Raw genomic sequence first — 15,898 nt, 5'->3', positions numbered from 1 at the left:
GAGCTTGACTCTCACTTGAAGAGGAACTAACAATGATGGGATAAGTAGAATTGAGGCCTAAGAATTCATACCTAAGGTGTGATGGTAGAGGTTTGAGCTCTACAATTGGTACACCTTTACCTTCCTTGGTTGAGGTCACTTGCAATGCATATTGGCTTGGAATTCCCATTCAAATGTGGTCATCACTATCCTCCATGCTCTCATCAATGATCCTTTCAAAGAAAGCCATTTCCTTGCCGTCCTCACCTATCTTTTCCTTGTTCAACGAAACACACTCAAGTGGATCATTAGAGGTGAGCAAGTGCTCATGCATAGAATTCACAATATCATCTAAAATTTTAACTCTCATGCAATTTTCAAGTGAAGAAGAAGGATATTTCATGCTTTCATTCAAATCAAATTCAATAACTTCTTCACCAACTTTGAGATAAATCTTAGCACTTTTAACATCATTCATGGCACCCGATGTAGCAAGAAAAGGTCTATTGAGTATGATAGGAATATTGGAATCCTCATCCATTTCAAGAACAACAAAATCAACCGGAATTACAAACTTTCCTACCCTTAAGGGAACATTGTCTACCTTACCTTTTGGAATCTTAATTGATCTATTGGCTAATTACAAGGTAATGTTGATAGGAGAAAGTTCTCCTAACTCAAGTCTTTGATAAACCGAATATGCCATAAGGCTAACACTAGCTCCTAAGTCACACAAGGCATTATCAATTTGCATCTTATAGATAGCACAAGGGATAGAAAAGTTTACGGGGTCCTTCAACTTGGGCGGCATCTTGTTTATAATGATTGCACTACAATTCTCGGTCAAGCTAATCGTTTTCGCTATATCACAAGTTCTTCTTCCACTCAAGATGTCCTTAAGGAATTTGGCATAATTCGGCATCTGGTCAATGACATCGGTAAATTGAAAGGTAAGATGAAGTTACCTAAACATCTCTATGAATTTGCAAAATTGTTCATCTAACTTGTGCCTATCAAACTTTTGGGGGTATGGGAGCTTAAGCTTGATAACTTCTCTCAGTTTCTTTTTTTCTTTTTTAATTAGTTTTTCAACCACATCCTCATTCAAAGTGTTTTTTCCTTTCACATCTTCAACCAAAACTTCCTTAGAACTCTCCTTAGCCTCACTCTTCTTAGGCTCTACATTTTTAAGAATCCTACCACTCCTTGTCACTATGGTATTAATTGGTCTCTTAGGATCTACACCTTGAGATGGTAGGGAAGAAGGGCTAGCATGCTTTTTCAAAACATTTTCCAATTGATAAATTTGATTCTCCAACATCTTACTATGAACCATCATGTTATTAAACTTCTTATCACTAGATGACATGTAAGTGTTCAACACCTTGATCTGATTTTCAATGACATCCTCCAAACTACCTCTTCAAGGAGATGATTGGGAATAAGAACTATCATTTTGGCCATGAGCCTTTGGAGTGAAACCGGGTGGGAGACCCCTTTGATTATTGTTTTGAAAATTGCCCCTGTTTTGGTTACTCCAATTGCTCCAATCTTGATTTTTGCCACCTTGGTTATGATTACAATAATTTTGATTATGGTTCCCATATCATTGGCCTTAGTTTTGACCATTGTTGTTTCATTGAATACTACAAGAAGGAGAGATTTTTACGTGGAAAACTCCTTGGCCCTAATAAGGAGAAAAACCACGACCACTTGGGATTTTGGGAAAAGAATCTTCACTAAAATAGGGCAAATGGTCCTATTACAAACTAAAGACTCAGACTTCAAGTTCCTCAATGAACTTGAAACCCCGAGGAACAAGTCACCCAACTTGTTACTCTTCTCTTCTCTTTCTCTTCTCTATCTCTCTTCTCTTTCTCTTCTCTATCTCTCTTCTCTTTCTCTTCTCTTTCTCACTTCTCTTTCTTACATACATAAATTCACTCAAACTTCCCCATTCCCCAAATTACAACTTGAAAGAAAAACAAACTCTAGTATAAGAACATTAAGAACACTCTAATTAGCTTGTGTGGAATTGACACTTGACTCGAATTAAAAGTTAGAAAACTTATGTGAGCAAGGGTGAGTTTTTCCATCTAAAATCAACAGCTATTTATAGACCAAAATTCGTTTAGGAAAACTTCTTTATGCAGCAATTCCACTACGCCACTACTCCACCCCACTAAGAAGATTATGTTCCTAAAATTAAGGAAACATGAACTCCTCAATGTGCAAGACCATGACTTGAAGAAGATCATGGAGGAGTAGGCCGCAAGTTTTTAGAAAACGTGGAAGATTTTATTTGCAAAAGATATTTTCAAAAATCAGAATAAATAAAATCTTTTTGTTAGGAAAAAGATAATAGTTAGAAGATAACAGTTTTCCTAAAAATTAGCATGCACAATTTTATCAACTTAGACCAATTCCACACAGCTTTTTCGAGTGTAACTAATTTCTCATACTTACATAAATCCTAAAATATATAAAATATATTTAGTCTTCATGTCTTTGGATGAAGCTTCTACTCCGATGCTTCCTGTTCCTTGGAAGGAACTTCTCTTCTCTGATGAAGCTTCTGCTCTGAAGCTTCTGTTCCCTGAGGGGAACCTTCTCTTCTCAAGTCTTCATTTCTGAAGCACCAGTTCCTGCAAAAGAACTCTTCTTTATGGATAGCTCTGCTTCTGGCCTTCTTGTTCCTTATGGTATCTTTACAAGACACTTAATTTTCCTGGTCTTTGCAACTGAGTACACACTTAAACAATCAAGCACTTATTAGTTTGTAAGTAAGTGAGGTTGTGTCATCATCAAAATCATTAAGTCCAACAACCACCATTACCTTGGTGGTTATAGTTGCATCGGAAACCTTGGTTTCCTTTGTTTCTATAACCCCTATTGTGGTTATAATTATCAAAATTCCCTTAATGATAGTTCTTATTCCCATTATTTCTTTAATTATCAAATCTAGGTCCAATATTGTTATAAGATACATAGTTCACATGTTCATTCTCATTGCCAACATAATCATCACATCCATTAAAAGAAGCATTAGGACAATTTGAAGCAGCATGGTCATATGATTCACACAAATCACAAAACATATAACCACTAGACTTGTTGCTAGAAGAGGGAAGGGGATTTGAGTTAGGAAATGTACCTCTCCCCTTAATTTGGGAGGGAAGAATCGGTGCATGAGAAGAAGCACTCTCAAGTTTGGCTTTGATAGAGGTCATTTCCTTCCCTAATTCCGAGATTGTTGAAGACAAGTTGTTGATGGCATTGATGTGATCAACCGAGTACACCAAAGCACCACTTTTGCTTGTTGTTTCACTCTCATCATCTTGCCAATCCATATAATGCCTCACTACATCTTCAATGACGTCCACCACTTCCTCCTCTATCTTGTTCATTATTAGTCCTCCGGCTCTCGCATCAAGGCAAGATTTTCCTCGAGGGCTTAGACCTCCATAGAATATTTGAATGATTTGATAGGTAGGAATCCCATGGTGTGGGCACTCTCTTTGGTATTCCTTATACCTCTCCCATGCCTCAAAAAGACTTTCATTGGATTTTTGCTTGAAGCTTTGGATAAGAGCTCTCGCTTTGGCCGTTTTCTTTTGAGGATAGAACCGAGATAGAAACTCCTTAGTCACTTTATCCCATATCCTCAAGAAGTTTGGTTTCACCTCCTTGTCCAACCACTCCAATGCACGTCCAATGAGACAAAAAGGGAAAAGCTTAAGGCGAATAAACTCTTGAGAAATCCCACTCACCTTGATTTTGTTGCAATACTTCTCAAACTCCTTAAGACGATTGAGGGGACTCTCATGCTTTACACCACTATATTGACGCCTCTCTATCAAAGTAATCATGGTCGTTCTAATCTCAAAGTCGGTTGCCGGTGTTGTAGGTAGAGCAATCCCACTCTCATACCTAAAGGCTCTCGAAACTCCTAACTCCTTCAATGCCACTCTAGAATTTTCTCCCATGCTTCAAATGGCACTAGAGAACGACCACATGCTCTATGTATACAATCTCAAAAGAAACAATTAGTAGCACGACTATAAATGTAGCCTAAAAGAAAGAAAATCTTTTTGTATTTTTCAAATAAAAAGAATAAACTCAATCAACAATAGCAAATAACCATTCCATTCCCCGGCAACGACGCCATTTCTTACGGCGGAAAACCTAGGTCGTTGGAAACTAGATTCCCCGGTCAAAACAAAATTTGTAAAACCAAACCCAACCCTAGGTATAGGGGTAAGTCCGGGTCGAACCCAAGGGAATGTGGTATTTACTACGGTCTCAAGCTAAGCTATTCCGAAATCTTAAATGAGGGTTGGTATAGCAAACCTAACAACGCAATTAAACGATTAAAATAATGATATAAAGGATGTTAGGGAGTCGGGATCCACATGCACTCATGATAAGCACGCTGATTGGGAAAGAAATCGATTAAGTATACAATGCGAGGGAAAGCAAAAAATGCAATCAAAATCACTTAAAGAGCTATTTCATAGGGTCAATCTAGATGTCTCTACAAATGAATTTAAAGGAAAATCGCAAATTAAGATCAATCGATAATAATATGTTCCAAATCAATTGTTCATGTCATGGAAACCTATTGTGCAATCTAGCACGACTGAGGTTGAGCACTCCTCAAGATATCAAACACATGCACAAATTTCACTAACCAATTTAATCATAATGATGATCAATCAAATTCCCCCAATTAACCATGAATTATCACTCATACATGCTTCACCCTATTCCCAACAAGTAATCTACTCACTACACATTGCAAATTTGACCAACAAAGCTAATCTATTCACAAATTTCATCATCAACATAGTAATCAAAATATGCTCAAACTTATCAAAAATCAAATCAAACAAACAACAAGTATCAATCAAAATCAAAAATCAAACATTAAATTGCATTAAAGAGTAAAGAATTCTTACAAAACTTTGGTGAAAATCAAAGAGGAAGAAGATTGAAAGTAGCATTCATATACATCACCAAGTCCTTCTCTCTAAAATCTAAGAACAAATCTTCAAAATCAATAGACTTCTCTCTCTAAAATTCTAATCAAAAACTAAAACTAAAGCTTCCTTCTAAGATCTTCTCTCTCTAGAAATGAAGGAATTCTATATATAGTAAAACTAACTCAGGAGAAGTTAGTTAGACGTCCAAAAGAAACCTCAAAAGGCGTGGCCTCTCATCCTTAAGCCCGGCCGCAACAAAATGGGTACGGAAAAAGGGGACAGAGAGCGTGCAGCCGCTCCTAGCACCTGCACGGCCGCGCTGTGCCACCCACCTGCGCGGCCGCTACTCCTTCGCATGTGGCCGTGCCCTGGGAGCAGGGGATGAGGCTTGGTGCGCTCGAAGATGCCCCCGTGCACTCCATATGATGCATGTTGCGGAGGCAGTCACTTGAAGCCCTTATGGTGGGTTCAACACCGTCTTTTAATGTCCACGCGATATGAGAGCGCGACCTTGAAGACTTGACTCTTGCACTCCTTTGCTTTTGAGCTTCAAGAGGGGAAATTGAGATGCATCTTTGTCCTTGAATACCCCGAGAGAATGCCAATTAGCTTCTCGAACATCACCAACTTCCTAAAATCAAAGAAAAACAAACAAGTAAAGAAGAAAATGCAAAATAAACTAAGAAAAGCAAGAAAGTAAGAAAGCAACTAAGGAAAATGCAAAATAAAGAAAATAAAGTAATACTAGAGAAAAGGAGATAAAGAGATGTAAAATTAATGAAAAATCATCCTAAAAGAAGCTAAATGAGTTCCATAAATGACACTCATCAACGTACCTTGAATACGATCTCAAAATCGCCACGACTACACAAAATCATTCACTTGGATATCTCCTACAATTCAGAATTACAAAGAGGCATTAAAATCTTCTCCACACAAATTTCTAGTAATATGTACACTCCTGAATTCACTCATTAATTATTTTAAACAAGCTGAAATTTAATTTAAAACCCTTAATTTAATCCCAATTAATGGGTAGTCAAAAATCCCTTCAAGAAACTTAATTATGGTTTACTAACAAAATTTCCAACTTTATTAAATCATCAAAACTCGCTGTAAATATGTTTTAAAACACCTACTTCAATAATGTAAACCACTCATAATTAATTTCCTTCAATATACAATAATTTAGAAACCTAGGGTTTTTAATTTGGGGATTTTTAATTCAAAACCAAATCTGAAAATTTATTTACATTATACTTATAATCAAACATCATAAAATCATCACAAATATCCAAAAACACCTATTAATTATAGGCTAGTTTAGGATTAAAACAAAAAGAACGTTTTTTTTTTCGGACTACACCACCGGCGCACAACTACCACCAGCTGGCTTCTGTCGCGCCGCTTGGTGGCTGCTGCTACCGGCGAGTGTCGGTGGTGGTGGCTACTGGCCGGTAGTGGTGACCGGCGGTGATGGTGTGTGTGGTGGTGGAATAAATCAAAATAAAGAAATAAAGGGGAAGGGGAAAAATAAGAGAGAGAAAGAGAAAATAAGAGGAGAGAGAGAGAGAGAGAGTTACCTTTGGGTATTATCCACCTTGGGCAAAGTTTGATTTTGCTCATAGGGTGGGTATTTATACTCTCTCTCAAAAACCCTCCTTCCTAAAATTCCTTTCCTACCCTTAATGACCCCTTTCCTATTCCAACTACAATTTGACTTTCATTTAAATTCCAATGACTTAAAAAATTACTTTTTATAAAATCATATACCCCAATATTTTTAAATTATAAAATAAATAAATTGGACTTTTAATAAAGCTCTTTTAATTAATAAAAGCTCATAAATAATTAGTTTCAACTTATTTAAATACTTTGAGAAAAACTATTTAAATTAAAAAAATACGTATAAAAATACGGGGTATTACAAGTGTTGACATTATGTCTGAAAAGTGTTCTTAGTCATTCTAAACATGTCAAAACAACGCTTTTCATGTCCATTTAATATTTTATGAATCCATCTTTCTCCGGTCATATAAGAAGTGAATCATGGCTCCTTATGTATGTATTTTACATAATAAAGAGAAATACTACCCAATGCACAAGCCACCGATACCTAAAACAAATTATTTCTACACCTCTTACGTATTGCATTACGTTTAACTTGTAAGTCCATACCTATAAACAACCAAGAAATATATTTGGGGTAAATACATACAAAATATGAAAACATAAATATCTAACACATACATATGCTATTTTCCATGTACTATCTAAAATTAGCATACTTTATACAAAAAAACCAAGCTCTTGAACTACTATCAAAAGAATCATGAGACAAGCACATACATACATATGTTATTTTCCATGTACGAAGTTTCTTCTACTTAAACTTACATTCCAATAACAAAATTAGTAAATAAAACTAGAAAGCTAATACTTATAATATCCTACATTAAAGTTAGCATGATGATCACTCTTTCTTTTCACTCTTCTCATATAAGTAATTTAACCATTGGTATCTTAAGTAATTATATGGCATACCATCAAGAATTATCCTTTTTTGGGGATCCTCAATTAAGGTGCTAGCAAAGCAAAACTCTTGACTACCAGGTATTAAATTGGGCAATGATATTAGCTTGGCTAAAGAATCGGCTAATGAAGAAGAAGAAGAAGAAGAGTCAAGTGTTTAAGATTCAAGGTTCATTAATTCCATGTCCTTCATGTTTCTCTCCGCAACTACCTTCACCATGACATCTAATTTCTCAAGTAACATTCTAGAGCCTCTTTTTTTTGGATGTTTCAGTCTTATAACTTTTAGAGCTCTCTAAAACATCATTACATTCAAAGACCCTTTTACTTCTTCTCCTAGTACACTCATTACATGGTGGAGTAGGAGAATGAGAAGTAGGACAAGGAGATGGAATGGAAGCATTATCATTTCCCAAACTTCTTGTCATTCCCTCCTAGATTGGATGTTGTTAAATGCATCATTCTCACTTATCTCATCATCATATTGAAACGGTACATCACCAAAATTAACACTCGGAGGGGAAGGAATGTAAACATCTTCTTTTTCAATTTGAACCGGAGTGACCTATGCACCCCTTGAGCAACAGAAACTCCAAATAATAGGTCCATCTTTAACTCCAAATCTGGATCAATCCCTTCATCTTGAAAGGCCTTATAGTGGGAATTTTCCTATGAAAATTAAAAAAAAAAAAAAAAATCAAATTGTTTTCCTAACATTGATAGAAAATACACAAATAGGTAAAAGGATGGAAGCTACTAACCTCAATTTTTGTTTCAATGCTTTCCAAAGGCTCCATTCTCCTTATGTGATCCCACTTTTTTTTTAGTTTGTTCTTTTCATACACTAAGTTAGTATTTTTTTGAAACTCTACCTCTAACACCTTCCATGGCATTCGTTGTGAGGTTGAGGAACCACGCTTACCCTTACTTCTCTCTGCAAATTTGATACACAAATCATAGAACACCTGTAAAGTTTCTTTAGACCAATTAGCTCGATTCACCCCACCTCTTGTTTCGTCATTGACTCTTTTGTTATTGGGTGCCATATAAGTATTATAAGACGACAAAAATTTCATTCAATTGATTTCTACATCAATTTCAAAGATTATAAAACATAGACAAACTATAAAATATGAAATATACCCATTATTCTACCAAAGTAAAGCAATCATAAAAATTGAATGCAATTTCCCACTTGTTTATAGAACATGTTCTAATCTCATCATAAACTACATTAGAACCTTAACATGAAAATGATCCAATTTAAATTTCCCTACTTTCACAATCAATAAAAAAAGAATATAAATGGTGATATACAATCTTAATCTAAAGTGAAAGTAAATCAAATCAAAGCACATAACTTACAAATTTTAGCAACAATATAAGTAATCCCACTAAATTATTTATGCTAGAGTATAGGAACGAACCATAATTGGCCCAATAGCTAAACTTTGTGAGTAGTCTTCGATACATGATTTATCTGACCAAAAAAAAAAATCAAATCAAAAAAACTCATATACTGTATAATTTTTTTTTTTCAGGGTAGCATATATAATTCAGATTAAAAAAAAAAAACGTATATAAAATTCAGGAAAAAAAATCACATAATAAAAAGCCAAATTAGTTAAAAAAACACATATATAATATAATTAAAAAATTAAAAATAAAAATAGAATTATTATGGGTAACAACTAACAAGGATTTCGAATTTTTGTTAAGATGAGATAATTTTTTGGGAAGAGATAAGGATTGATAAAGTTTGGATTAAAATAGATAATCTTTTTTAACAAAAAAAAAAAGAAAACGCATGACCAATATAATAAAATAAACAAAAAAACATAATTAAAATAAAGAAATAAAGGAAAAAATTGTTTCAGAAAAAATAAAAGTTAAGGAAAACAAATTAATAAAACTAACCTTGAGAAGTTGAGAACCAGATCTTATATGGAGTATGTGGACGGCTAAGGGAAGAAGTGAGAGTGAGAATACCTTAATTTTTCTTTGCTCCAAAACCCAGATTTTCTCCCAAGTCAAAAATTCTGACTCACGTGGTGCGCGCGCGCAAGGATGGTGGTGCGTGCGCACCAAGGGGGTACGGGGGGGGGGGGGGGGGGTTCAAAAACCGTCAAATTCCATCAAAAGTAGCTTAAATTTCAGACCCCATTGGTGCGCGCACGCAACCTATGATGCGTGCGCACCAAACAAGAAAATTCCGACCATGAACATACTCTCATGTTTGCACTAACGAGATAGTTAAAAACTCACTCGAAAAAGAATAGAAAATCAATGAAAGTGCAAACACGAGAGCATAAAACCGCAACAAACTCCTTCACCTAAGCTTAACCAAACCTCATGAAACCTTGAATTAACACCGAAATAGTTGGAAATTTTCATCGATCCAATCTCATGGTGCAGCAGGCCTCCCACTCTAAAGCACGTGGCGCTTTGTGAGAGTAGCCGAGTGAGGGTGAGTGATGGTTGGGGAAGCTTGGGGAGGAAGACAATGGTCCCCTCCCCTTGTGGTCTTCACCAACCCTCTCCTTCCATGAATGCCACTTGTTGATTATTTATTTGTTTGGAATTTCTTTTTATTTTTGATTTAAAAAGAAAATGAGAAAATTGATTTTACCAACTCTCCCACATTGATGGGAGAGTGGAATCCTCATATGACATTCTCTATAAATACCCACCTTGGGAATTGGAGAAAATCACTTGAGTAGGAACTCAAAAAGGCATCTCCACTTGAGAGAAAACCTTTAAGTTCATATAATACTCGAGTAGTGTTTTGGTCCGACTCGGCTAAACTCCGAGTAAGAGACCGATTGAGTCGTGTTGCGGGTGGATACCATAAGAGGTCTTTGCACTTGCAAGACTCGACCTTTCATGTAAGAGCTCCGTAGTGTGAGCGAAGCACGCTAAAAGGGTAAGATGGTCTCTTTCTTGTTATTTATGTCATTTAGGTATATTAATTGTGTGTGGGTCTTGGGGTCGGGTTTTGTTCCGAGGAAAGTTGGACTTTCCGAAACCCAACAATTTGAATTTTCTACTTATGGATTAATAACCATTTGGCAATCATACTTGTCCGTATATGGGTATTTTATAAGTTAATAATCACTTGACAATCTTAAAAAATTAAAAGTAATAATATACAACTAAAATAAAGAACGGTTATTTAAAGTTGCGCTCTCTTTTCTTTCTCTAAATAATGACAAGTCTCTTTGAGTTTTTAATTTTTTCCTTTTGTACCTCTTGGATCCACCATTTGTATAAAAATATTGGTATTTTATTGAAAATATTGAAAATTCTTAATCAAAGTTTTATTGAAAATAAAACTCTAATACAACTTTTTTATCCTAATAAATCTATTCTAATTTTATGAAAATATAACACTAAAATAACTTTTTATTCTACTCTACAAAACATATATTCAAATAAATCCTATGTGTCATATTTATAGTAAATTATCGCCTACGTGGTGTGACACTTAGTGAAAAGTTGGAATGCCAAGTGTCACTATTTCATGGTCTAGCTAATAGTTTAGCATTATATATTAGTTATATATGATAGGGTATAAGTTTGAGGAGAGAGAAGAAAGTAATGGATTTGTAGGGATCATTAATTAGTAGAATATTTATTAAGAAATAAAGAGAAGTTACTAAAAAAGAAAACGTTTCATTTATTAAAAATATATGGAGAAATTTTCAATAAATGATGCAAGAATTAGAAAGAATTGCTTTTTTTTCCACCTATTGTTTGGTCACAAAGTAGTGGGTGAGGCAAGTCTAACCAAACCAATATTGAGATTATCCTTACCTTTGTATATTAATTGATTTCATTCACCCAAACTCCCTTCGATTTATATTTTCTCTCTTTATGTTCCTTTACTTTCTCTCTCCTCACCTTTGTTGTAAAATAAAGAGGGTCTAAAACAAATAGTTAACAAAATGAACAAGGGAAGAAAATATAATACTCAAAGAAATTTCGATGTGGCATTGATAGAGGATCTAAACACGTCGTTAAATGCTTAAAACCTTATCAACAAAATTTATAAACACTCGACTAATCCTAAACCAAGTATAGGGTAAGTCAAGGGTCAAACCACAAGGATTGGGAGAACGATTACTATAGCCTAAGAAGAATAAGAAAGTATTGGAGGTATAACTATGGTCTCAAACAACTAAACAAAAGACGGAATTCAATTATCAAAAACACAAGGGATTAGGATCCACACACAATCATGATAGTTATGCTAATTGAGGAGAAATCAATCAACCAAATTTTGTAAAGGAAGAATATCAATTGCAATCAAGAGAATTCAAAGGCTATCTCCTAGAAGTCAAACTAGGTTTCCACTATGAATGACTAGCAAGAAGAATCAAAAATCAAATTCAACTAATAAATGCAATTACTAAATCAAGGGTTCTTGTCATTAGGAATCACAATGCAATTTAGCTTGAAATTCAAGGTTACACTAGTGGAAAAAATCTTATTTGTAACAGGCTATTTGTGAAAGGCATATGATTTCCCATTACAATTATATCATTTGTAACGGGCCAAATCAATGTCCGTTGCGAAAAAGTTGTGACTTAAGTGGGAAAACACATATTTGTAACGGGCGGATTAGTGCCCATTACGCATAAGTTGTTATTTGTAACGAGCATTATATTGCCCGTTATAAATAACCAACTAGTCGTAACCAACAACTTTTGCCCGATACAAATAGAAAAGTCAATTGAATGTTGACCCAATTATTTGTAACTAACAGGGAGTGTCCGTTACGAATAAGTTCTCAAAGTAAGCCCTAATTTTTTAATTTCCCCTTTCTCACACACTCTCTCAAAATATTTCCCCTTTCTCTCTCTAATATTGAAGCTTAGCTCTGTCCGATCCTCAGCTCGGTCCTCTCCAAACTTCGGTGGTCCTCAACTATCTCGTCGCAACTTCCTCTCTCACTCCCAAACTCTGGTGGTCATTAGCTCTCTCCTCACGACTCCCTCTCCCTCGCAAATTCTCCATTGAAGCGTAGCTCCTTTCTCCATTGAAGCGCAGCTCCTTTCTCCCTTGAAGTGCAGCTCCCTTCTGTCTCCATTGAAGTGAAGATCCGTTGAAGCAAAGTCGGTTTCCAGGGTTCAAAAATCAAGGGCAGTCCGGGTTCGAAAATCGAGGGCAGTCCGATTACTACTAGGGTTCGTAAATCCAGCGATGCTCAGGTATGCAAATTCATGCATTTCACAAATTTTTCGATTTCGATTTTTAGTTAATTAAGGGTTTCAAATTTGTTGTATTATCAGTTAATTTGGTATGAGTAATTGATTTGTAGCTTGTTTTTTCTTTTTTTTTAATTAGTGCATTGCATTGGGAGGTTCTTTCTTTTGATTTTTGTTTAATTTTCTACCAATTCAAATTTTTTTTTTTTGTTTATTTTTCTGCCAATTTTTGTTAGTTTTTTATTTTATGGAAATTTGTTGTATTTTTCATTTCCATTTAGGTTGTGTTTTGATACCCTTATTTCATTTCAAGTATTTAATTTCAATTTTAGAATTTCAATTGCCGGAATTCAAATCCAAGTCATTTGTTTGGGAAAATTAAGAATTTCAATTGTTGAATTGATAATTTTACACAAAATAGAAAATTTTCAAGCATGAAAAACTGAAGTTTATATGAGAATCAAATGTTCATAAACAAGATCCAACAAAACTCAAAATATGATTATTGAAAAACCTAAATAAAGAATCAATCAACGACTCAACAAATTCAAATAATAATTCAAGAATTTGAGACCAGCTTTGTAGGTAGATTTCATTTTGCACAAAAATACTAGCAGATTAGGAGAGAGAGCGCCGAGAAGATAGAGAAAGCACAAGGATGGAGAGAGAAAACAAAATGTCGACATAACAGATGTTTTTCGGATTTCAAATGATAGACTTTATGTTGGATTTCAAATTATGAAAAATAGACCTAAGTTTCACATGGGTTGGAATTGGGCCAATTCCAAATCCAAATGTTGTGCATTATGCAAACATGTTATTTGACCAATTCCAGCATTTCAATTGAAATGCTTAATACCAAACATGCCATTAGTTTAATTCAATTGAATTGTTGTTTTGATTTTGCATGAACATATCTCTGATTTGTTAATTGTTCTTGAATGTGTTAATATTTATTATGCATTATATCTTCATATGCCTAGGTACCCGTTCAAAATTTACTCATTAGGAGTAAATCTTGAATAGTCCCCCATTTGGGACTGTTCTTGGAATTGTATTCTCACTTAGGATGTAAATGGTTGCTTGTTTTTCGGTAGTAAAGGTAATTTTGTGTTAGCATTCCCTAATGTGTTCTCTAGGTACACATGTAATTAAGAAATTAATTACATCGTGTACTTGAAGAACCATAGGGAAATGCTGCTAAAATTTCCTTAGGCCCGAAAAGTGGTCAACCATTTGCTAGTGGGAATACACTTCCAAGGATGGGTTAGGTTAGAGCGATAAGGACCTTTGGAATCATGCATTTGGAATGTGTTGATATGTGATGTTGAATATAATTTGTTTCTTGGGTTTTAATCATACATTGTTAGAAATGGACCGTCGTTGGATGTATAATGGCTCTCGAACCACACTAGAATACTTAGCCGAGGTCAACGAGTTCTGTAGAATCGTAGTGCAACACCAATGGAGTACTCTCGTTGAACAAAGGCTAACCAAAGCAAGAACTATTTTCTTCCCTTGTCGTGATTGTAACAATGTGAAGAGGTGGGAAGACATTAAGAAAATAGAGGACCATTTGATTATTTGTGGATTTATGCCAGACTGCAGTACTTGGTATTGGCACGGTGAAAAATTTCCTCCCATGGATAATTCTTCTTCTATTAACGGCAATGAAGCTGATAAGAGAGAGCTGAATGGTTTTGATGATAATGAAGTGGGTTCTAATGATGACATGGAGGAAGACGGGATAAATGAGATGATAGACGGGTTAGGCGATCATGTTAATGAAGATTCTCATATATATGAGAATGTGTCAAAAGCAGCTGAGACACCGTTGTATCCTGGTTGTTCTAAGTATTCCAAGCTTTCTGGGATTTTAACATTATACAACTTGAAAGCGAAGAGAGGGTGGACTGACACTAGTTTCACTTTGTTGTTGGAAACCCTCTCTGATATGTTTCCAGAAGGAAATGACATTCCTAAGTCGACTTACTATGCGAAGAAGTTGATGTGTCCATTGGGTTTAGAGTACACCAAGATCCATGCATGTCTTAATGATTGTGTGCCATATGGAAAGAAGAATGCAAAATTGGATGCTTGCCCAAAGTGTGGTGTGTCACGATACAAGAGAGAAGGCTTAAATAAGGATCGCTTAAAGTGGCCACCAGTTAAGGTAGTATGGTATCTTCCCGTAATACCAAGGTTGAAGCGCTTGTTCTCAATTAAGGATGAAGCGAAAAAATTGGTGTGGCATGAAAATGAGAGGAAGAAAGATGGGTTGATTAGACACCCGACTGATTCGTAGCAATGGAAAAACATTGACAAGACATTTCCAGAATTCGGGAAGGAGCCGAGGAACATAAGACTGGCATTACGTACGGATGGGATGAATCCATTAGCACTCTTAGTAGTCAACATAGTACATGGCATGTTCTTCTATAAATATATAACCTACCTCCTTTGTTATGTATGAAGCGCAAGTACATCATGTTATCACTTCTAATCCTAGGTCTTAAATAACTTGGCCATGAGATAGATGTTTATTTTGAGCCCCTTATTGACGATTTGAAACTGTTGTGGGATGAAGGTGTTGTGACATTTGATCCTCTTTCAGGTACAAATTTTAGATTAAGAGCCATGGTGTTTTGTACCATAAATGATTTTCCTGCATACGGAAATTTATCAGGGTACAAATTCAAAGGAGAAAAACCATGCCCTATTTGTAAGGATGACATGCAAATTACATGCTTGAAGCATTGTGGCAAGAATGTGTATATGCATACCAGACGATCACTTCGTCGAAATCACCCATATCGGAAGATGAGACAACAATTCAACGGGCATTTGAGAAGGGAGTGAGTCGTGACACATTGACAGGAACTGAAGTGTATTAGAAAATTAAAAATGTTAAGACAATATTCGGTAAGATGCACAGAGAAAAATCGAAGAAGGGTGTGTTGTGGAAAAAAGTGTCTAAGTTGTGGGATCTTCCTTATTGGAAGCACTTGTCAGTTCGACATTGTCTTGATGTTATGAATATTGAAAAAAATGTTTGTGAGGCACTAATTGGGACTTTGTTGAATATCAAAGGGAAAACAAAGGATAGTGATAATGTTCGTAGAGACATGAAGGAAGCAAAAATTCGACTTAATTTGTGGCCTGAGGATAATCAAGCAACGAAAAAGCATTTTTGCCCCA

General features: G+C 35.3%; 1 protein-coding gene and 1 non-coding gene across 2 annotated transcripts; both read left to right on the top strand.

The window, feature by feature from the left end:
- Window positions 1–3,474: 3,474 nt before the first annotated feature.
- LOC145580447 (small nucleolar RNA R71) lies at window positions 3,475–3,580 on the top strand. Its single transcript, XR_014099487.1, has one exon. It is a non-coding gene; the product is annotated as a small nucleolar RNA R71 (small nucleolar RNA).
- A 10,492-nt stretch (window positions 3,581–14,072) lies between these two features.
- LOC145577965 (uncharacterized) lies at window positions 14,073–15,005 on the top strand. Its single transcript, XM_081635379.1, has one exon. It carries the CDS (start codon window positions 14,073–14,075, stop codon window positions 15,003–15,005), a length of 933 nt encoding a protein of 310 aa, XP_081491505.1.
- The last annotated feature ends 893 nt before the right edge of the window (window positions 15,006–15,898 follow it).

This window comes from Chenopodium album, chromosome 14, assembly GCF_948465745.1.
Source record: "Chenopodium album chromosome 14, dcCheAlbu1.1, whole genome shotgun sequence".
Lineage (NCBI taxonomy): Eukaryota > Viridiplantae > Streptophyta > Magnoliopsida > Caryophyllales > Amaranthaceae > Chenopodium > Chenopodium album.
This window is presented reverse-complemented; position numbering and strand designations above follow the sequence as displayed.